This window comes from Taeniopygia guttata, chromosome 1 (genome assembly GCF_048771995.1).
Source record: "Taeniopygia guttata chromosome 1, bTaeGut7.mat, whole genome shotgun sequence".
NCBI lineage: Eukaryota > Metazoa > Chordata > Aves > Passeriformes > Estrildidae > Taeniopygia > Taeniopygia guttata.
The window spans coordinates 75974238-75996621 of record NC_133024.1 but is presented as its reverse complement, the minus strand read 5'-3'; the positions used below and the strand labels follow the sequence as shown (position 1 = coordinate 75996621).

At 39.4% G+C, this 22384-nt stretch overlaps 1 protein-coding gene across 12 annotated transcripts in view; it reads right to left on the bottom strand.

The window, feature by feature from the left end:
- MBNL2 (muscleblind like splicing regulator 2) overlaps positions 1-22384 on the bottom strand; it is a 106159-nt gene that overhangs the window by 30980 nt on the left and 52795 nt on the right. For all 12 annotated transcript variants that reach the window (XM_072926843.1, XM_041715192.2, XM_041715155.2 and 9 more), the window contains 1 exon segment: positions 2595-2759. In XM_072926843.1, coding sequence (XP_072782944.1) covers positions 2595-2648 — 54 coding nt within the window. In that variant the 5' untranslated portion in view covers positions 2649-2759.

Here is a 22384-nt window from a genome sequence, read left to right as displayed (position 1 = left end):
GGGAAAACAGGCTGTTTTTCAAAGTATTCAGATTTCATAGCTGAAGCGTTATTAACTATATTAAAGCCATATTTCTAATAAGAGTACATATAATGAGCTCTTTGGCATGTAACTTCCAGTATGTTTGCATACTGTATTTTGCCACCTCCTGCAATTATATGTTACTGTATCTCACACACTGAAAAAACTCAACTCTGCAAACGTTTGTGTGCTCAGCTGTCACCAATGACAAGGAGAATAAATATTATAATCTCAGCTGGACACAATATTTAAAAAGGGATGATTAAAGCTTATATTAGTTCATCATATGAAAAACTTTGATTGGAGGGAATGATATGGGTCTAAAAATCTTGTTTTGTTCCTTCCTACAGTGAGTCAGTGAAGTCATGACCAGAAGAAAGAGCATTTGTGTGATGCTACAACAGCCATGATGAAGCAGAATAGTGGGTTTGTTAACACCAGCTCCACAAGGGGTGGAGGCAGAACATCACCATGGTCAGCTCATGCTCAGACCTGGAAAGTGCTTTAGTTCTGCAGAGCTGAGTGCTCCAGAGAGTGAAGCTATAATTATAAATGAGGAAAAACAGGACACATCTCTGATTAGCTTTGTCAGAAATTAGGTTTCCAAATAAACCAGCAGCTAGAAACACAACAGCACAACACTAAGACTTCAAAACACTTTAACAAAGGAGAAGAGTCTTTCTTGCTAAAGTGGCCTGCATGACACAAAGTACGTAGAAAATACACAAAAGAAAACACAGCACCTAGAAGGCAGTTTTTTTCTTTTTTGTTTGTGTTTAGTTTTCTTGGGATTTTTTTGTCTTTGGAACCAATTACTAAATTATAAATAGATGTGATTTAGTACCAATAAGATTCTCTGCGTATACAGATTAGCCAGGATAGCCAGCTATACAGAAATGCCATCTAAGTGCTCTTAAGAGTTAAAAATATATTATGCTATGTTCTAATCAGTGATCAAATCTGCTTGATATCAAGCAACCTAGTTTATATGTCAAACATGAGCTAAATTCTGAAGAGCATAATAATGAACATTTATATGAAACAATGGTTTGACTATGTTGAAAACAGTATGTGTTATGTGAAGTACAAGTAACAGCTTTGTGCCAGATATAATTTTAAAAATAAATCCACTCATCAAATGACTTCTATGAAATTTTCTTTCACTTTTTATCCATTTGGTCAAGGCTGAGTCATCTTAATCTGGCAATTTATGTGAGACAGACCTGGCATTTTTATCACAGCAATCAGTACAGAAGACATTACATCAATGAAATTGTAAAGTTCAAATGATGAAATGGATGAGAAGAAAAAAAGCATAATTTTGCCACTTGAATCTATTACTTCATCATAACTTTTTCGGGTAAAAACTCAACCAGTAAATCCCCAGAAAATATCAAGACACGTTAAGAGGCCAACATCACCAGATACAATTTGATGAACATGTACCAGAAATTCAGGGAATCCTGATACTCAATGCCCAATCCCAACTGACAGTAGATGTATTGAGTATAAAAAGGCATTACTGAAAAAGGCATCTGGGGTGAGTTTCCTGCAACCAGATGCAGATGTCTTCTTCTGAGATACCTACCCTTGACTTCTGTGGTAGCCCATGCAAAGACAAAGGCACTTTGAAAACTAAATCATCTAATCCAAATGCTGATGTCTGGAACAAGCCAAGCAAATAGTAATTAGCAGTGCCTATGTCTTTTGATAAACCATAAATGGACCTTGGAAACTCACTGCAGAAGTTGATGCCAACACTCCAGATGCCTCAAGTTAGACAAAAAAATCCCACTCTAGTGGGATGCCTTACGCTAGGAATATAAATTGAAAAAACATCATTAGCAGCCGTGTGTGAAAAGTTTAACTCGGATTACTTGCCAAAGCATGCGTTGGAAGTCTGCTACACTGAGAAGCCCACCTGCAAGGACTGCCCTGAGCAACTGATCACTTTAGTGCATATCTAAAGATGCTGCTCATGCATGCCAGACTCTAGTTCTCTATCACCCCCTGGATATGAAGTGTCTCAGGCACCGTGTGAATCACCTTGAGACAAAACACTGAGTTTGTGAAGTGCGTGCACCACCAATTCTCTGTCTTGTCCTCACATACTTCAGACTTCAACAGACTATGAAAACGATAACCATTAACATTTGCTCCTGGTACTGAGATTAAATAATTTTTAAATCCATTCAGACCCATAGACTCCTGAGAAACTTTGTGTTCCTACTCAAATCACTTACTAGCAAATTATTGTTATTACACAAATTTCCACCTCCAGAAGGATTATAGGTAAAAATCTTATAAATATGACATGAAATGCATTAAGGGGGCAAAAAAAGAGGGAAAAAAAATCAAATTATTATGGCATTAAAGAAAAATACATCAAGTCTACAGCAACACTCTGTTATATCTTGATATGTAATTATAAATGAGCATATGTCCAGCTTCTTAACCATTCCTTAAGTAAACAGACAGGGACTATTTTTATTGATACTATTTAGACAACTTTTGCAGGTCAATGGAGTCTTCAACTTTACTTACCATTAAGACCACCAGAGAAATATACTTACCACTGGCTGTAGTGGTGTCCCTGGAAACATGAACTGCATTTGCTGGGCGAGCATTGCTGCTGCAGTTTTTTGCTGGATTAAGTTGTTCCTGCCATTGATTTCCAGCTGAGTTTTTAAATGTGTTGGTGGATGAAGGTACTTGCAGTTCTCCCTTGTACAACGACCCTGGAAAAAGAAGTCACACTAATCAGTCGGCTGCTTTTGATGATAGTTCAATGCCTTCAAGCAAAATATTACATCATAAACTAAGAAAGAAGTAATGAAACACAGGGTGTTTCCTGGGAACTATGTAGAGGGCTGAAAGGAGCTGATGGCCTTGAGCTCTGCCTCAGCTCACCACCTCTGATTGATCATTAAGGCTATTAGCCGCGGAAAAAAAAGGAGAAAGGCTGTGGATCAGCATTTTCGTTGGTAAGTACAGATCACTGCCGTACAATTAATAATCTCAGAACTGTCCAGACTGGCTGAACTGCCTCTCATTACATTCTGACTAGAATACCTGGTGTTATCGTAACATAAAAGTTTTTTATCAAATGACATCACATGATGAATAACAAATTGAAACCTTCTTTAAGGGAAATGCAGCTTTTAAGTACATCATATTAAAAATAATTGTGTGATCATGGCAGGGAGGATCTAAAGTTGCCACTCTCTGCTTGTGTTCTCTCATACATTCACCCTTATTCCAGTTCATTGCCTTCCAGCCTCCTGTTTTTATTACATCAGCACAACTTTGAACTATTTCCATTCAAGTATAAAAGAAGTAAAGGTGGTTCTTTTACAGCCTAAATTTAGAAGAAGCGCATGGATCTAAATCTGAAGGTACACAGCAAAAGGACAGCTCCAATCAACATGAAAAGAGTAGTTTTTAGACAGTTATGAGATAATAAGAGACTATAAAAATATAGGTGGGTTGTCATCTTGAGGTGGCTTGGGATGTACAAGCTGACCCCACACATAGGTAGAGCAGTGTAGGATGCACTGACATATTTTCCCCCGAAAAGGGAAATTGTAAGGTGCAGTAGGAGGTTGTGCAGCTGCAGGGCAGGACCTGCTGAGATCAGAAGCTCCTTGATGACATGGCTCACAAACAATCACAGAGTTTTAAGAGCTGTGACTAGAGGGCCTAAAGCATTAGTTAAACCACACTGGATACACTCAACTTGTGTAAGTTGTTTCCAAATTGAGAGATTTTTAAGAAGTGCTTTTTAAACTTCCCATTCACTGGTATTAGGGCTTTACTATTTGTAGACAAGCAGGAGTATCTTTCTATAGCCAAGAAAGCATCCAGATCCCTATGCAGGAATATCACCCAGTACAGACATACACTGACTCTGTGTATGCACAGACACATGCTGCTACAAAACTTTCAACAGGCTTCAAAGGTCCCAAAACTAGTGTTATTGTTATACTTTTGACTTAGACACCAAAACACTGTGTATTGGGCCTCTAATTTTCTACAAGGATGTCATAGCTAGCTATTCAGAGGCGAGTTAAACGTGTTCAGGAAACTTCTCCTATGTTGAGGCTGATGGGAATGCAGCTATTTCCACACTATTAAATTATTGAGAACAGCCCTTTCCTGAACTGCCCCTGGCTGCTGCTGGGAGTATGCTAAACAGCAGAAGCCAGAAAATACAAAAAAGCTAAAAATTTAAGAATAAGCAATGGTCTCAACACTCAGGAACAATGGTCTCAGTGCTTTTTTAGCCTCCTGCTACAGTTGCAGCCACATTCAGGACATTAGTCCTTCCTTCTGTTGAGAAAATCACTAATGCTGCCTGATTTAATGAATTACACAAAAGGAACATTACTTTGTCAGCTAGCATGAGCAGAACCAGAAATTGCAATGACTTGATGGACACAAAAGAAAGCTGGCATTTTCATTTGGGGGCAATGTGGCCTTTACCATCATAATGCTAAACTGGAGCAGATTCAGCACAGACAATGAGCACATGTTTTTTTGTTGGCTGATGAGGCCAACTGATTTAGACATTTTTAACTGATAGCTATTTTATCTTAGCCTATTTTGTATATCAACAGCTCCTACGGCAAATTTAAAAATTAAAAAAACCAAAATCATACCAAACTACTGAATCTGATGGAAATATTCACCTATGGAATCAAAAATTTTCCTTAAACAAGGACTAACAGCAACTCGCATGCACAGTGGCTTCTGAAGAACCTTAAACCTGAAGAGTGCCTTCAGCCAGACCTCCAGTCTTACCTCTGAAAGCACACAGCTACTGTATACCATCACTTCAAGCTCTGCAAATCAGCCCACAGTGCACAAAAGACTGGTTATTTCTGAAAACTTTCAAAATAATCCAACCATACAGAAATGTACTGTCCTCTCTGAAGTTATTCATGTCTGTGCATCATTTACCAGCTTTTGAGCTCCTGGTTAGCAATGAACGTACCTACTATAAAAGAGTTGTGTGGTCCCACCACGCTGCTATAGAAAGCCCTCTAAACAGATCAAGCCTTGTTGAAATTAAATGACTCAAAATAAACTGCAATGGAATGAGAACTGAACATAGTGAGTAAATTAATCCGCCCTCACTACCAAAATTAAATAAATTCTGAGACCGGCTTTTTTACTTTTTGAACCTACAATTGTAGCAGGAAAACATCTAGAGGAATTTTTCATTCCTTTTTTTCCCAAATGCTCCATTTCCCAACTACTAATCACTGCACAAACAAAAATGCAAACCTGAAGTATCATTTCAGTCTAATACCGACTCTGACATTTTTTGTTTATTAAAAAGGCAACTAAGAAGTCCAACTCACATGACAGCATATATCAACCAAAAAGCAGAACAGGCATCTGTACACAACACGCAGTTGTATTCAATGTATTGGCTGGGACACCATCAATGAGTCCACTTTGTAAAAAACTACTATGCTAGAAGGCCACATCACAAATGCAGAGACAAAATCACGTACTTTAACTTTCAGGCACATCAATATCAAGCTTCTGGAGAGAGGCTTGCTTCATTTTAAAACCACAGCAGTTTAGGAGCTGTTCCACAGACATTCAGTCCCTCTGGCACAAGACGGCACAAACTCAGCAGGATAAGGCAGGCGGCAGGGAAATGTAATTGCTTCTTACAGCTTTTAACCTGCTCCCAGACAGGAGTCAGACTCCTGAAACTGAGGCCACAGACAGGCTGGTTTGAAACTGGGTCCCTAGAAACTCCTGTCACCCATGAAGTGAAGGTTATCAACAAGCTCATCATAAGTGGTTGTGCACTTCCCATGGGAGTTCATGGAAAAAAATAATTTTCAATGAGCTGTCTCCTTATCTGCAATGGATAGGAACAATGAACAGACATCAGATTACATTCCCAAAAGTCTATTAACTCCCCTTATCCTGGAGGGATGGTACCTAACTCTGACCTTTTATTTCTTTGCCTTTGTCCTCTACCGCTGTCCAGCCTACCGCCCAGCACCCCATTTCAGGCAGGTAATGGAAAGTTTTAACAGAAAAACTACTTTTCTACTGCTAATTACTAGAACATGTTGTGCCTCGTGTCAGGCTGTCTCACAAGTTTCATTCCACTAAAGCAGTGAGAGAGGGAAAGGGTTCATCGAGGAGCTGGGAGCTCAAAGGACTTCAGTGCCCAACACCAGGGCTCAGCAAAAAGAGGCTCCGCTTCTACATGGGCAATGGTCAGGGGAGCTGCTACCTGACCAGCCTAATTTCAAAAATACATCCCTTAACAAGCCATATCACACCATTGTTTTTTTTAAATCAATAGATTTTACCATTATGCACAATAGGTAGTTTGTCGAAGATCAATGCCACAAGACAACCCACAGACTAGAGTATATTAAAAAGCTAGATATGTGCTTAGAATTTTAAATTTAAAATAAGAAAAATTAGGTGAATGTAGAAGTAACACTCGATAACTTTGCATGCTAACACATGCAAAGGATCCACATAAGGATCCATTTCCTATCTTTGAATGTTTCATAAATTCATAGCTTCTTTCAGTATTTTACTCTTGCTCTAATAGTAACAACAACAATAATTAATTTGAGCTGGGGAATTGCTTATGTAGAATAATGAGTTAGCGTTTATTTATTGAAATTATCTTTCATAAAAGATGTTTGAACAGAAAAAAAATAGGCAAAACAATGTTTCTTCTATCTCTGAAGGCAAGAATCAACTAAAGCTTACAGAACTATTTTGCTCAGGTACGGAATTTCAGGCAATTTATTGATGCTATTAATGGGAAATAACAGAGCATGACTCCCCCTACTCAGAGTACACTGTTAAAAAACAGGTTATCCAACGAGAAGCAGAAAGCAGGAGGCATGCTGCCTTGCAAGTGTCTGTCCCTTCTTCCAAACCTCACTCCCCAGGGTGCTTCCAGCTCTTCCCAGCTTCCTACTGTATCCCACCTTCCTCCTTCCTTCTCCCCGAGAGCACCCTCCCACCTCTCCTAACTATAGGCCAGGAAACAACTCACAGGATAATTATAACTCGCTGGAGCCGTGCGTGTCCCGAGGAGCCGGCCAAGATGCGCATGCTGCTGGCAGACCATGCTCGGGAGCAGCTTAGTGCCCGCTCCTGCCTTTTCCTTAATTGGGTAAAACTTCGGATCTGCCCTCTACCCAGACACTGATTTTTGCATAACCAGTAAGAACTTTGAGATATGCCTTTGAGATGTCTGCTTCTAGCAGCTTTGCTTGAAATTGGCTATATTGTTCAGAAGTTATTAGGGTGAGAGGATGACACTGGCAAAAATATGGACAGTGCATTTATGCAAAACCTGTTTCCTTAAGAAAACAAATTACACCTAAAATGTAGATGAAATTTTATGAACTCTCAAGATTGAATTCAAGTCTAACGAGAAAAGAAGAAAATTATATGACTTCCAAGACACAAATGGTTTTAGAAGGCATCTGAGCAACTCGTTCTACAAGAGAAAAGTAGATTTTCTGGTTTCCAGACAGACACTATGAGATCTGAACATTTGCTGGAGTTAGAAAAGAGATACCCAAATTTTAAAAAAGTAATAATCACCTAATGCCACAACTATTCCTCCCACTCAAAAAGAACTTTCGCAATTTTCTGCATGCCTTGCACATGCCTGTAAAGATCAGAACATGTTTTAAAACAATAATGCCTTTGCAGCTGCGGGCACGCTGCTTAGCTAAACATTGCCTACTGAAGATATTACACGCTGTTAAAACCCCAGCAGAATGGGAGCCAGCACAGGACACTGTCCAGGGTGGTGGCAGCACATGGCAAAAATAGCCACAAAGACAGCAGTGTCAGCAGCTGGGGTGCTACCTAAGGCATAAATACATTTTTGGAAGAGTTTCTATCAACAGCAAAAACTGTTTTTTTCTCATTTGGGATTCCCCCTCAGCAGCCTCTCAGTAAATTCTATTTGGGAACATGTGTGGCCTCACCCAAACAATTAAAAATTTCAGTATTACATAAACCAGGAACTTTTAAATTGTGATAATCCTGCGCTCCCTGAAGTTAAAAATAGACCCAGTCAATAGGAGGGCAGGTATTTTGAGATACTTAAGCTTCTGCTCCTATGCATAGACAGCCACACTAGCTCTACCAGCCCAAAACATCCAGTTCAGAAGATACTTTTTCAAATGTAGACATATCAAAAAGGAAAAAAAAACCCTAAACACTAAAGAAAACACTGTGTATTCATAAACAGAGAGGGATGATTCCTCTTGTTCTACAGGATTTGAACGCATGCATTTCCCTACATATTTTAGTACATGAGAGTTCAATCACTAACAGCACTTTCAACAGCCATGGAAAACCCTCCGACTCTAGTTTGGACTGAATTAAAAAGCATTTCCATCTAACATCACAATCCATGAATTCAATTTTCCTATGCAGGTCAATCTGCCTCCTAACTTCTCTCAGGAAGTAAAAAACCAGACACGACAGCTCCATTAAAGTATTCCCTTTGCACTTGCTGCAAATATGCACCACCTCATACAATCGGTAGACCTACACATGCTCATAGAGTTATGCGTATGTCCAAGGACTTAGGAAATTTAGTTACGCCTTAGGAATGACTAGTCAGAGATTTAAAAAAATGTAATGTAACATTTTATTTCTTCCTTAAGGCATACTAAAAATTTTTAATTTTTTTTCATTTTGCATAATTTCACATCTAGAGTACATTGCCTTACAAACATGTATGATTATGAAAACACAAGTTTTTTTTAGCCTAAGCAGTATTTTATATAATTTCACAGAAATAAATGGAGATCAGAATAAGATCCCTTATCTTCAAAATGGAGCACACTTGAACTATTTGTGAAATTGAAAAATAATTCAAAAGGACCAAACTGTATTACTAATAGAAATATTAAGCTTTTGAGGGAGAGTTCAAATACCTCACACTTTACAATTTACAGTACATCTTATAGGCACAAAGACCTAAAGGAAAAAATGTATTTCAAAACAACACAAGCATGTCTTATATTATACTCGAAGTGGTTCAGCTCTTGGATCTGTTTTCCTAGAAAAAAAAAATAGACAAAAGCTACCAACAAAAACATCTTAAAAACAACTTTAAAACATTGCTGAGAACTTAGTTCTGTATTTATAAAGCCACCTTGCAAGTCCACCCACCAAAGTTAGTGAGTGTGCATACATATTTATATGCACCTACACACTTCCGTTTCAAGAAAAAGTAGAAGGCAAATTCACTTTCCTACTTTAAGGTAGAAAAAAAAGAAGGAAAAAAGTTCTCAGGTGACTTCAGTCTGATTCAATTTCCAACAAGCTAAGAAAACCCATTAGCTACTCTCTTAATGACCTCAATTTTTTGTAAGAAACTAAAAGCTGGTAAAAATGATCATTTTATTCATAAAAGTAGAGAACAAGAACTGCCTGTAACTGACAGAAAAAATAGAAAAATATTGAACAAAAATGGAAGCCTTACAAAAAGATGGAATGTCTAAATGATGTAAGAGTCTTACCACTAAAGACTTAATAGGAGATATTTATTTAAATGGAAAAAGACAAAATGTTCTACTGCAGAGCACATTTGCAATGCACAAAGAGCTCTAAGTCTCTCAAGATGCTCTTTCAAACAAATGTTGAGCATAGCTATAGAGAATGGTTTAATAATTTGCCTTGCAATATCAAGGGAAGTGTACTCAATATTAAATTGCTCAGAAGACAAAGAAGTCAGGCAGATACAGCAGACGCCAAAAAAACTTAATGAAATTCTAAGTTGTTTGACAAACATCCTCAAGATTATTCTAAAAAATAAGAAGAAAATTCAGACAAAGAGACAACAGTTTAATATCAATTTATTTTATTTCTGTGTTTATTGCCTTGAAAATAATATGAGAATAATAGGGCAATAGAAATTATTTCTTTCCCAATTACATAGCTCTTTTTGTTTTTCTTTTCCCATTCCGCCCCCTTTACTGGCACTCAAAATCAACCAGTTATTTTTATCTTACCATCAAGTTTGGCAACCAGCATTGATCAGCAGTACAGCACAAGCAACTGTGGGCAATCTTTGAAATAAATCTTCACTCTAATTCACACAGACAACGTCCATGGAATGACAGGCAGCAAACAGGTAGTTTAAGGGAAAAACGCAACAGAATAAACATAAAGAAAGTGGAGGGAAACATAACCTTATTTAGATAAAACTCCTCAGATGTCTGATTTCTATTTACATGGGTGGTGAGAGTCTTCACATGGCACGCAGCTGCCTAGTGCAGGTCTCCAACACAGCACCCCTGTGGGAGGTCTGGATGCAGCCATGGGACTCAAGATGGGTTTCAAAAGCAGAAATGATTTAAGCTGTCCACCTCTGCCCAGCCAGAGAAGTCAACATACTCACTGATTCCTGCATTATAGAAAAATAATGTCTAAAACCGTTATACAGTCTCAGAATAGAGCATTACACATAGTTAACTGATAGCTGGGTAGCTTTAACACACCTGCTCATCTCGATTGAGTGTTTTTGTGAAAGACAGAGGAGAGATGTGTAAATTGCAGGCTGAACCACACAGTAAGTCAAGGTGACACAGATTTTTGCTCCTAAACAACATACTACACCATTACATTTAACTTGACTGAACTGTAAAAGAAGATAAGAGCTTGATAAGAGGCAATTTTTCTTCAAATTTTCTCAATCTCAAGAGCAGACAAAAGTAGCCATTTCAGAATTAATAACAGGAAAGAGAGGTAAGTTGTTTGGCTGCAGGGCAGATGGCAAGAGAAAAGGCAACAGCTGTGTAGCAGAGCAGCAGAACACCGAACAAGAAGATGGGTACGGTACAGCAACTCTTCCTGCCATACCCCTTTCCCTACCTCCCTTCCAATTCTCATAAAAACCTTCAAGCACACATATGCTGACTTTAATGCTTGCTTATATGAACAGGACTGAGATTAAATTCCCTTGCTTTGTAAACACCACTTTGCAGTGATAAGACAGGCAAGGGTAACTGCAGAACTGACAGTCAAGCCCTGAGACACCTTATTTCTCTCTCAGTGGCTTGTAAAGGAAAGGCACTGTGGTTCAGAGCACAGACTTCACCCTCCAGTGTCCATAGCACATATCTGCCACCATATCCAGGTTAGAAAAGAAACAGTGATCAATGGGGAGAGGTCTTTGGCGATGGGATGCCCATAAGCCCAAAGGATGAATAGCCCAGCAAGGACCAGGCAATGGGCTGGTGTGCTGGCAATGGTTCCCTCAGCAACATGCTGGGAATCTTAACACACCTCAGGAAAAGCTATAAAATCAGTTATGCGGCATCAAAAAGGAGCAGAAGATATGCCTGGGCAGTGAGGAGCCTGGTTGACTAGATCAGAAAGAAAATGGGAGTGGAGTGCTATAAAAATGACTACATTGGCTTTCTATAGCAATTCACCTTGCCAAGGGAGTCTTGAGAAGGTGCTTCATTTGAGAGTTGCAGTGAATTAAATGTGACTTGGAAAAGGCCCATTATTTGGAATACTCCCACCATATGGAAAAGGTCATCAGTATGATGTAGCAAGTCCCTGACATACTAAGGGATCCTTTGGTATACTACAGAGAAGGGCAGACTTAACGTACACCAGAAGCAAGTGAATTCTTTGGACACCAGCATGGCACAGCCCCCAGCTTCAAAGCAGGATGCCCAGCAGCCCTGAACTGCTACCAGGTGACCTGACATGTCATTGGCGAGTCCCTGTGCTGCTCCTTGGGAATGCGCTTTCACTCCAGCCAGGCCACCCTGCACCCGTTTATTTACTGGTGCTCCCAGTCGAGCTGGGACTTCCTGGGACTCTTCTCTGTTGGGGACTGCACACTTTCATAGCCAATCGTCTTGTAAACAAATGGAAAAAGCAAGGGCCAAGTTAAATACACAGACGGCCAAGGACACCTTACATAACTGCAGAGGTGAAAAGTACAGAGTCTTGTCCCTCTGCAGAGGAGGAGTGTTTACCCACTCTCAGTGGCAGCGCTGGCACCGCAGCTGCGTTATTAATAAATCATCGGCCTTGCTCCCAGGATCAGCCAGCAAGGGCTGGAGTCTGACACCAGCTCTCAACTGATTGGAAAGTTCCTGCAAACAAACAGAAATTAAAGAAACAAACACCTAAAAATGAATATATATGCATTTTCAAGGAAGAACCACACATGAAATCCTCCTTATTTTTTATAACTGCTGAGAAGCAGCAAACAAATCATTGAGATTAAATGACAGCATATCTCTGTGGGGCTGCCTACAGGGAGAATCAAGTATACCTGTCCTGAAAAGCAAAGGGGAAATAGGGCACCTTTCCTCACCTTTTCTATACCAAATTCATGCTCCTCCTCTTCTGGGAATTGGTTTCTTTACATCAGTGAAACATTTAAGCTTCCATCTTTTCTTGCAGTCTGACACATCTTGAATTTCCCTCCTCGGGGAATGGGGAAAACAGCACTACTAGCAAGAGGGGCAGTGAGACCCCTGCTCTGAAGCAGCAGGACAAAAGAGTTAGCAGTGAGAAATATCCATAGAATCAACAAACTAAATCAGGTTTTAAAAAAGGGCAAGAAAGATCAATGGTAAAAGGTCCATAAACTCAAGCAAGAAGAAAGAACGAAGCCCTGGCATTTCAGTAAGCTAAACCCCTCCTCCACCCCTTTTTCTTTTTGCTGAAAGGCTATCTATCCCCTTCTACCAGGTATTAGGAAGCTTCCAGAAGATCTAGCAAAAATAGCCAGAACTATAATGCAGTTAACATTTATCTGAAATGGTAGCTTACTGAATTAGGCAGCTAAATCACGGTTATGAGAAAAGATAAGACACATTAGGATGTCATTACTTTCCCTGAATACTATATTCATTCCAATACTAGAATATAGGATTGTGGTCTCAAGAGTGCTTATACCTTCTCAATACTGTGTTGAAGGAGCAGATAATTATTCTCTTCCTTAAGACAGATTCAGTACTGACTAAATAAAATTCTAGGTTAATTTCAAATTAAAATAATGCCTCTAGGTTTCCCAAGGCATATATCTGTGAGTTTGGGAGGAACACACACACCAGACTCCCTAGCATTTATTATATTGCAATGACACTGGAATACCGTGACAATCTCCGTGGTACCAGTCTTCATCAGTAAAAGCAGTGATATCAACCTCAATTACATGACTACATCTGTAGTCATTTTTCACAGCCTTTTCCACACAGCAAATAAGCAGTCAAATGATATTTCTTTTAACCCTGACAGTCAATACTCCAACATGTGTTCATTTATCTCCTGGCTTGAATGCAAGCTGCTCATTCCCTTTTGGGCCTATGCATAGGGCTGGCTCTACAGGATCACATTAGGAATGGCTCAGTTAAAATTATTTAATTGATTTCTTGGTCTTCTTGTGATACTAGGCAGCATTATTCCCACTGTATGCAGAATAAACTTAGACTAAATACAGTTAAAGACTTGAGAAGTGCCTGCAAGTTTTTGGCTGCAGGTGTCTGTCCTCCTTTCACTTTGCCGCTGCATCCACGTGGCACATGCAAATGCCTCACTAGACACCTACTGCCCTTGGGATTTGGGAATCCACCCACCTAATGGCTAGCAGCTATGATGTCAGCTTCAGGGACCCACTCACTGGTTTCCAGAGAAAGAGGTAAACACCTGACCAAGAGTCCATCTCCTGCCAGCTCTGCCACTGCCTGCCTCTGTGGCTGCACCAGCACCCTTTGGGCGGAGACCTGACTTTCCATGTGCCAGCTCACACTGAGGCACAGGGAAATCCAGGGCTGGAAGACAGCATGCGCTAATGTTGTCTGGACAGCACATCTCCAATACATTTTTCTCAACTCTTGGCTCCTACCCAGTTCACCTGGCCAAACACCCCACCTTGCTCCCCCCTCTCTCTCTCTCTCCATCTCCTCACCCTCAGCCTCACCTCTTCCCTGCTCCTGGCACCAGCACCTGACACCACACAGAGCTGTGTCGCTGGTCTGAAAACAGCTGAGCGTATGTGGAACCTGCCTGACTCTGCTAGGCGTGCATGAGGTTACACACTTACAAAGTGACCAAATTTGGGTGAAATTTCACAAAAATAACAGAAGGCAAATTACTGGTATCAGAGCAACAGTTCTGGTGCTGGATCTCAAGGTTCAGCTATAAACAATGAGAAATCAAGTTTATTATTGAGCCAGTTTAAAAAAAGTGGAAGGAAAACCAAGGTATTTACATCTCAACTGTTTTTCAAAGATGGTTGAAGTGTTTCACCAAAACTTTAAATAAACACTCTGAGTCAGTAACTGAAATGTTTCAGCACAGAAAATTGCATTTTGAGAGACTTAGAAACCACAGAAAAGGAGGATATTGTTTGGAAAGTGGTGGAGAAGATTAAATCCAGGTGATGATGATGGCACACTGTTTGTTGGTAATAAAACACTCATGTGTGCCTCATCAACATGCCCTACCAAAGGCTAATGATCACAGCAACTCCAAGCATTTATGGAGCAATAAAAGTACTTAAGCACAATGGCAGTAAGCAAAACATTCATGTTAAAAATGAAATCTGATGGACCATTCATCCAGAAATACTTTAATACAAGCAGTTGTTGTATGTCCAAATGCACTCCTTTGACAGAATAGTTACCAAACAGAATTTTGGATAATATAATGCTATAAGCACATCAACATCATTTCAAGGCAAACACTTTGTTCTACTTGAAATTCCATTAAAAGGAATCATGTACTAGTGTACCAAAACTTTGCAGTGTCACAGCAAAGCCCCAATGATTTACACAGAAAGAAAAAAAGTCATTACTTGAATTGACCCATTTGACTTGAGCAAGAACTACTTTAATTTGTTTTCTTCAGCATTTTGAAGATGATACCTTCCCACCTTTAAATCTTAGCAGGGAAAATAAATTCATCAAGTATTAGCAGGCTATCACAACATGTAGTATGACACACGCAAACTCACTTGGTGAAAGGAATCACATTTATTTACTTGTTCTTCCTTCCCCCTAAAGTTTCTACAGGAGACAAGCAGGCTCTGCTGCAACAGTGGCCAACTGACAAATTTTAATTGTTCTGTCTCCTGGAAGCCTTAATAGGTTTGGCACCATGGTCATCTGTCTCTCAGGAGAAACTGAGGGTCTAAAATACTGCTATGCAAACAGGAACCGAAGTACAACATAATTTATGACTTTCCTTTGTGGGTAAAGTGTTTTCACTGGCTGCATCTTATCTGAGCAGGAGTCACAAGACAGAGATTCCCATCAGATCTCTTTTTGTCAAATGTTTCCTTTTGTTTGGGCGCTAGGAGGGAAGAGGCAGGATGCGGCCAGAAGCCAACAGCACAGCCAAGGCTTCTATCATTGCTTTTTATGCCAAAGTGACAACAACAACCAAGTGAGAAACTCTGAAGATTATACCACCTTCTCCCTCTCTGCTCCCAAGCAAGAACAGAGACCAGAAATGCTGAGAACTTTCCTCTCTGGAGCAGGAAGGAAAAGACCATAACCACCAAGACCTCAAAGTCTGCACGCAGACTTTGAGAAGGTATTCAGCTCATCACCTGGCCTGGCAGTGTGGCTGAACCATGTTTTCATTGCTCCCAGGAGACTCATTCATCACAGCTACTTTAGAGGACTTTGGTTTAAATATTCTTTATAAATGTCACAAGGCTGAAGAATACATTAAACTCTACAAACCAAAGCAAAGTTTTATGGAAGAAAAAAACGTATAATGATCTCACGCTTTCCACAAGAGTGGCTCTTTCACAGCCAGAAACCCTTCAGTATTTGTTTCTATTTTCTATTTGTCTGATGTGCACATCAGAAAGCGATTACAATAATTGTGGCATGTCAGATTCAACCTAAAGGACATACAGGTTAGGATGTAGTATGGTTAAAAATGTTACTCATAATTGAAACCATCTTGATTCAGATTTTTCAAAAAGCCTTTGTAATTGCAGACAGTCTGGAAAAGAAGTATTTAAAAGGCCAATTCAGTGGTTTTTTTCCCATCCTGCTGCTTTTCAGCAAAGAAAAATTGTGATGGATGGGTAGCATTCATCAGAAGAAATAGTCAAAATATGAGATCACTAACCAGCAACTAGACAGGGTTTAGACAACTCCCTTGTTTAATCACTGGGGATTCAGTGTCTGGATGGAGAAAGGGTGAGAGGGAGTTTAGAGGCCTCTTCTATTTAATAGTAATATATTAAAAAAAATTAAAACATTATAATAGTTTAAACCAGGCTGTAGTAGCCTAATTCCTGATGAGCAGAGACAGGGACTCTCTCAATCAACAGTGACTGCATGAAAGTTGGTGTATGTAGCAATAAAAGCTATACTGGCATGTTAGCAAGACAAAGACTACAGTAAGGTCTTCTTTGTCAAGTGCAATCTAAAATCATGCCCGAAATATACAGTTCCTGATATAAGCTATCATTTATCTCCCACCACTCATTCACAGGGCAGCTTATAAAATATTAGTCTTAAAGCTATTAAATTCTTACGCTATACTACTTAGCAAATAAACAAAACAATAAAAGCCAAAGGAGGTTCTCAAATGTGTATTCACATCTTCAGGCCAGTCTTGGGGGCACATAGGCTGCTCTGTAGGGTAAGTAACAGGGCATCAAAAAACATAGTATGGGAACTCATTAGGGATCCTCTAGACGACCTGTGGGACAGATGGAGCATATTCCTATGGGGGCAAAGCTCTGACCTGAGGCACTGCTGAAGAGATTGCAAGCACACAGGTAAAAGATGGAGAAGGTTGGAAAGACTGCAGTCATTTCCCTTCATTGGTAGGCAAGCCAAACACTACAAAATCCATGGATTATATATATAGGAGACCAATCACATACAAACAGCTTTATAAGAGTACCTCTACTTCTCTAAAAATATGGCTTCTGACACAGAGATTGTTTGGAAATGAGTTAAACATGAAGGCACCCCAAGCACACATTTATTAGCTTTACAATTATAGAGTTTCATTTGGTTTTAGATGTTTAGATACCTTTAAAGCAGACTGATTACAAGTATCTTGCCTTTCTACAAAAGGAAGGTGGAATATAGTAAATAATCTCAGTCTTCCTTGACAACTTCACAACAAAGGAATAAACTGCCAATGAGGGAAAAGTATTTTAATTAATTTAAAACCAACATGAAGATTACAGAAGTGCTGCTAACATTTTTTTTTAAGGAAATTGTCTCCTTCAGTACTTATCAACAAAATTTTAATTTATTTTACTTTACCATCCCACACTGAAAACCCAGTGTTTCACCAGCAAGTATGTATCTGAATTCTTCTCATCAATGGTAGTTTCAGTCTTAGTTTTACTGAATAGAAAATACCAAATCAGCTTTAAATGTCAACTGTGCTATAAGAAGAAGAAACATAGTGAATTTTAAAGGTGTGAAGGCCTCAGTAGAAGGTTCGTCGTATCTACAGCCACCCACCATACTGTAGACCATGCTTTATTCATTTTCCCATGCTATAATCCTGAGAACAATGAAAGAGAGGCAGTAAAGAATGGAGATGCATGCCTGAAGGACACCCTTGGCTGGCTATATTTAACAAATGAAGTGTTCAGTTTTAACTAGTTAAAGAGCATTTGATTAACATATCATAGAAACCAAAAAAAAAAAGGTAAGAGCTATGAAAAACCTTTTCAAACATCAAAAAGAAAAGAAACAAGCTTATAAATAGAGTTGCCTGCAAGCAAACAATTTCTGGAATGTACTGGGGGAAGCAAGGGAGAATCCCACAACAAAGAAGATTGCAAAAGTCAACCCAGTTTAACAAGTGGAATTACCAGTTTGGAGACTGCAGGGAAACAATGCAAAAACACCAGCAAGTCTGATACAAAGAACTTTTCTCAGCATTTAATTCAAAAAAACCAACATAAAGGCCAATTGCTAGGCCATTAAACATGGCTCTTTGGAAATGCAAAGCCTTTCACAGACTTGGTTAATTACTCATGGAGTACTAGAATTTACGAGGAACTGCAGCCCTCTTGGAGTAAAGCTGAACAATTTCAGACACATCTGATCACAGTCGGAAATTGTTAAGCTATTTGAGTACTAGATGACAATTTATATATCATCAAACAGCTGTCTGCCAATTTATCATCTACTGCTTGCAGACACAAGAGATGATGACCCATAAAGATCTCAAAACTGTGATTCTAACACTTTAAATCTACCTTTTATGTGTGTTGTTAAAAACAAAGTCACCCATACACACTAGACCCTAGATTTATGATGACGCATTTTTCAGATCTCTGACTGCTGCTAATACGATGATGACAACCCTGCTATGATGGAAACATGGTGGTTGACACTGCTCTCCAACACCCTTAAAACCCCCACAAACCCTCTAAGGCAGTAGAAGAGTACAGGAAATTGAGATTTTCCAGTCTGGAAGCAAAAGACTGACTTTGCAACATTTCTCCGCGCCCGTGCATGGCCCAAGCAGGTATCACGACTCAGAGATCCAGGCAGCAAGCTGGTGAAGTCCCAGCACACAAATACTCAACGTCCACAGCTCCCACTGCCTCTTCCCACAAGACAGCAGGATTATCCAGGATGGCCCTGATTAGCCACGCTGAGAGATGTGGGATTGCTGGTGCTGACTACAAACCAATGTCCATCTCTGAGGAACCACTGAAAAGCCAGAAACCCTATCCAACCCAACCCAGCCTCCCTTACCTGAGCACTGGCAGTTCCCACAAAACATGAGGTGAGCCAGCCTGGACTTGTGTATTCAAATAATTAGCTACATAAGGGCCTATTTAATGGACTCCAGATAAACATCGTCTTCCATTTGGAAAGGTAATTTATATACAAAACAAACTGCATCCAGTCTTTTCTTTTGATCATGTTCATGAACAGATCAGGGACTAACACTGATATTCCTACATCTCTTTAGCTGCTGTATAGTAAGGAAAAAATAAATTCATAATCCAGAAGTTTAATTTTTTTCTTTGTTTAAACCTAAAATAAAAATACACGTAGGAGTTCCTTAAAATGAAAGTGTTTCAAGGACAGTGGAGTCAGATAAAAATATATTGCCTGTTGGCTACTGCACCATCACCAGAGAAGTGAAAATTGCTATTCCAAGTACTACAGCCAGGAAGTATTTAGGACAGCTATTCAGCCAACTTCAACTAACTCCTGAGCAACAAGTCAACAAAGCCCAGTATCTGTAAATGCTCTGACAATTTATAATATAAAGAAAGGGTGAAGATTTGCAAAAGTTCTAGCTCCTTTTAGAAATATAAAAAAGAACATAAAGGTAGAAGGTGAATACATCATGCAAAGAAACTTCAGTTAAGTAAAAAACACTAACCTTCTTGAAAATAATTAAATTGGATAATCATGTACTTCATTACAAAATCAGTTAATGATGATAAAATGGGTAAAAGTACTCTGGAAGTAAAGTAGAAGTCTTACTTTGGTGCCTAAATGTAGAAATTGGTTGAAAATTCTGGGAACGCAAATCCTAATCCTAATAAAACTCTCATATTTACATATGGTCAAATAAGCAGGTAAACTTAATGCCCAGGAATCCTTTTAGTTTTGTCTCTCAAGCTCTCATTGTATGATCATTTTCCTTAGTCCAGTGTCATTAACAGGAGTCACATTTGGGTTCACTGCATCATACCACAAATGTGTTGATGAGTTCAGTGGTACATAAATTTGGAATAGCAAAAAAATAAATATCATAAGGCAACTGAGTTCACATATGTCTGCTTCTTAAAAAAAAACCAACCAAACAACAACATAACCACTAATTTCTTATTACATTTAAAGATCAAAATTAATGTTAAAACAGAAGTTTCAAAAAGAAGTGTGAACAGTTCTAGATGTGGGTCAGTTTTGCTAAGCTATTTAATATTTACCACTGACACTTTTGATATGGTATTATGGAATTTGGACACCTCCTCTTACCCAGTTTTCTCCTATTCCCCTTTCTGAGCAGTGGCAACAATAGCTACAAAGACTGGGGCAGATTTTGTTCCCCTCTGGCACCCTGTATTTCCCTGAAGAGTGCAAGCTGGGGTAGATGCCCTGTTTCTCTGCTGTTGTGGTTTCCAGCTCTTCTCAAACATCTAGATTTTTTGTGAGTCATTCACTTTGTTACAACACATGCTCGTTGCCTGTGCACTTGACAGAAGGTTACAATTAGGAACACTTTTGTAATTACTTAGATGAGCTGTTGTGCACCTCTGAATTTGTCTTCATATTCTCAAGAGCAAACCGCAGACTCTGCTTCTCAAGAGCCACTGCAGCTGCATACAAGTAAATAAATAGATTTTTTTTTGACAAATGCTTCAACGTTTAAGAAAATAAAACAGCTGTACTGTATTAGACCAAAGTCCATCTAGCCCAGTATCCTGTTTCCAAAAGCAGTCAGCAGCAGATGCCTAGGGAGTAGTATAAGAACAAGGAAACTATTTAATGATATATATTGAGAATATTTTTCACATATCCTTGATGGAAAACAGAGATGGAATTTTGACAGAAGAGGGTAAAAAAGCAAAAGAAAACAAGGAGTCCAACACACACACCCTTTGCAAAAGCATGAAACACTCCTTTCAAAATAAAAAGAGAATTGAGAGGAAGATAAATCTTACTGACTTCCTTCTTTCTTCTTTTCGATTTTTAAAGAAACCCTCAGGAGCAAGAAAAAAAACCAGCAACTTACTTGCTATTCAAAAAAAGAGTGTAAGTACATACTGATGCACATCACTGGCCAGCTAATTTTGAAGAACCCTTGACTATCAGTGTCAATGGCTTTTCTCTTGTGAAAGGGCCCTCATGGAAGCCTACTGGTAGGGATTCACATCATGAAATCCCAGATGAGAGCTCCCAAACAATTAAAATTAATGGATTTATAAATACAGCTTCAAAAATACCTCAGTTAGAGGGAAAGCCTGCTCCACTTAATTCCCTGGGTCAGAGAAGAACCATTGAGGCACTATACTGGAAACAGGCAAACCAGGCTGCACTTTAAAAAGTACGCAAAGTGTGGGGACAGTGAAGTCCCCCATGAAATCAACTGGAGGTTTACAGTTGGCTTAGTTGAATATGGGACCAGTTGCAGAAGTCATCCATGGGGACACAGGCTGAAAGGGCTATGAAGTCACAGATGCAACAACCAACTACTTTGATTATACTGTTAAACTTCATATCTCCAGGACACCAGGTGGCTTTTAGATCTGTGTTCTTCAGAAGCCCCAGTTAAGCTAACGAAATGTGGCGATGACTCTTCCTTATTTGGGAACAGGAAGACAGAAGCATCAGGGTATGATAGAAGATGATAAACTTGAAATTCGGAGAGCAAGAATCAGCATGAAAGAACAGAGCATTTCAGGATGTGACATGAGCCCCACCCCTAAGTGCAGACACAGACTGGAAGGTGTGCAGCTATAACCTGGAGAGGGAGCTGGCCATAGCAGACGAGAACATGATGGATGCTTCGATCAGCTACTGCCTGATGGTGGAGACACAGGTGCAACACACCGTGGAAAAGGCAATCACAGCCCCAGGGATGTATCCAATTATGACTGCTGGGGAAAGGCAGCAAGGCTTCTTCCTGTCCTGTGGTGACTCTGCTTGGAGTGCCACACATGCCTCTGGTCACCAATGTCCAAATCAGCTGGGTTAGACCTGAAGCAGGCACGGGCAAGGGCCGCCGAGATGACTCAAGGAAAGGAAAGCTTGTCTTACAAACAGAGAAACAGAGTGTGGTGGGGTTTTTTGACTGAGTTAAACACAGGCTGAGGAGAGGCATGTACTAAACATTTCATCTGTATATCTATATGTATGTATGTGGGCTATGATTGCATGGACTCCTAGGTACACAATAAGTTGTGTCAGAGATGCAGCTTTTTCCAGATATTTAAAAATTCTCTCATTTTTTAACAAGTGAGTACTGACAGGCATACCCTGTGTTTCCAAGATGATCTATAAATATTACCCAAAGAAAGCCTTGTAAATACAAAAGTTGGTCTGTTTTCTCCCCAGCTATGTTAGCAGGTGTAATAGAAAGTCTTGTCTCTCCTTACTAACCTTGAATGGCTTAGTAATTTCTCCTACTTCTGAAAGAAAAACAGGGGGTAAGTTAAAAAAAAACCCAAAAAAACCCAGCTGCATCTCTTTCACAAAAGGGAAAACAAAGGGGCAGAGTTGCTAAACAATTTGCTTCAAATAAAAGAGAATATAATGTCAAAAACCATCACTTAAAAGTACATCTTCCAATACCCAAGGTTATCTATGACGCAAGTGCTTATTGTGACTTGCATACTGAAGACTGA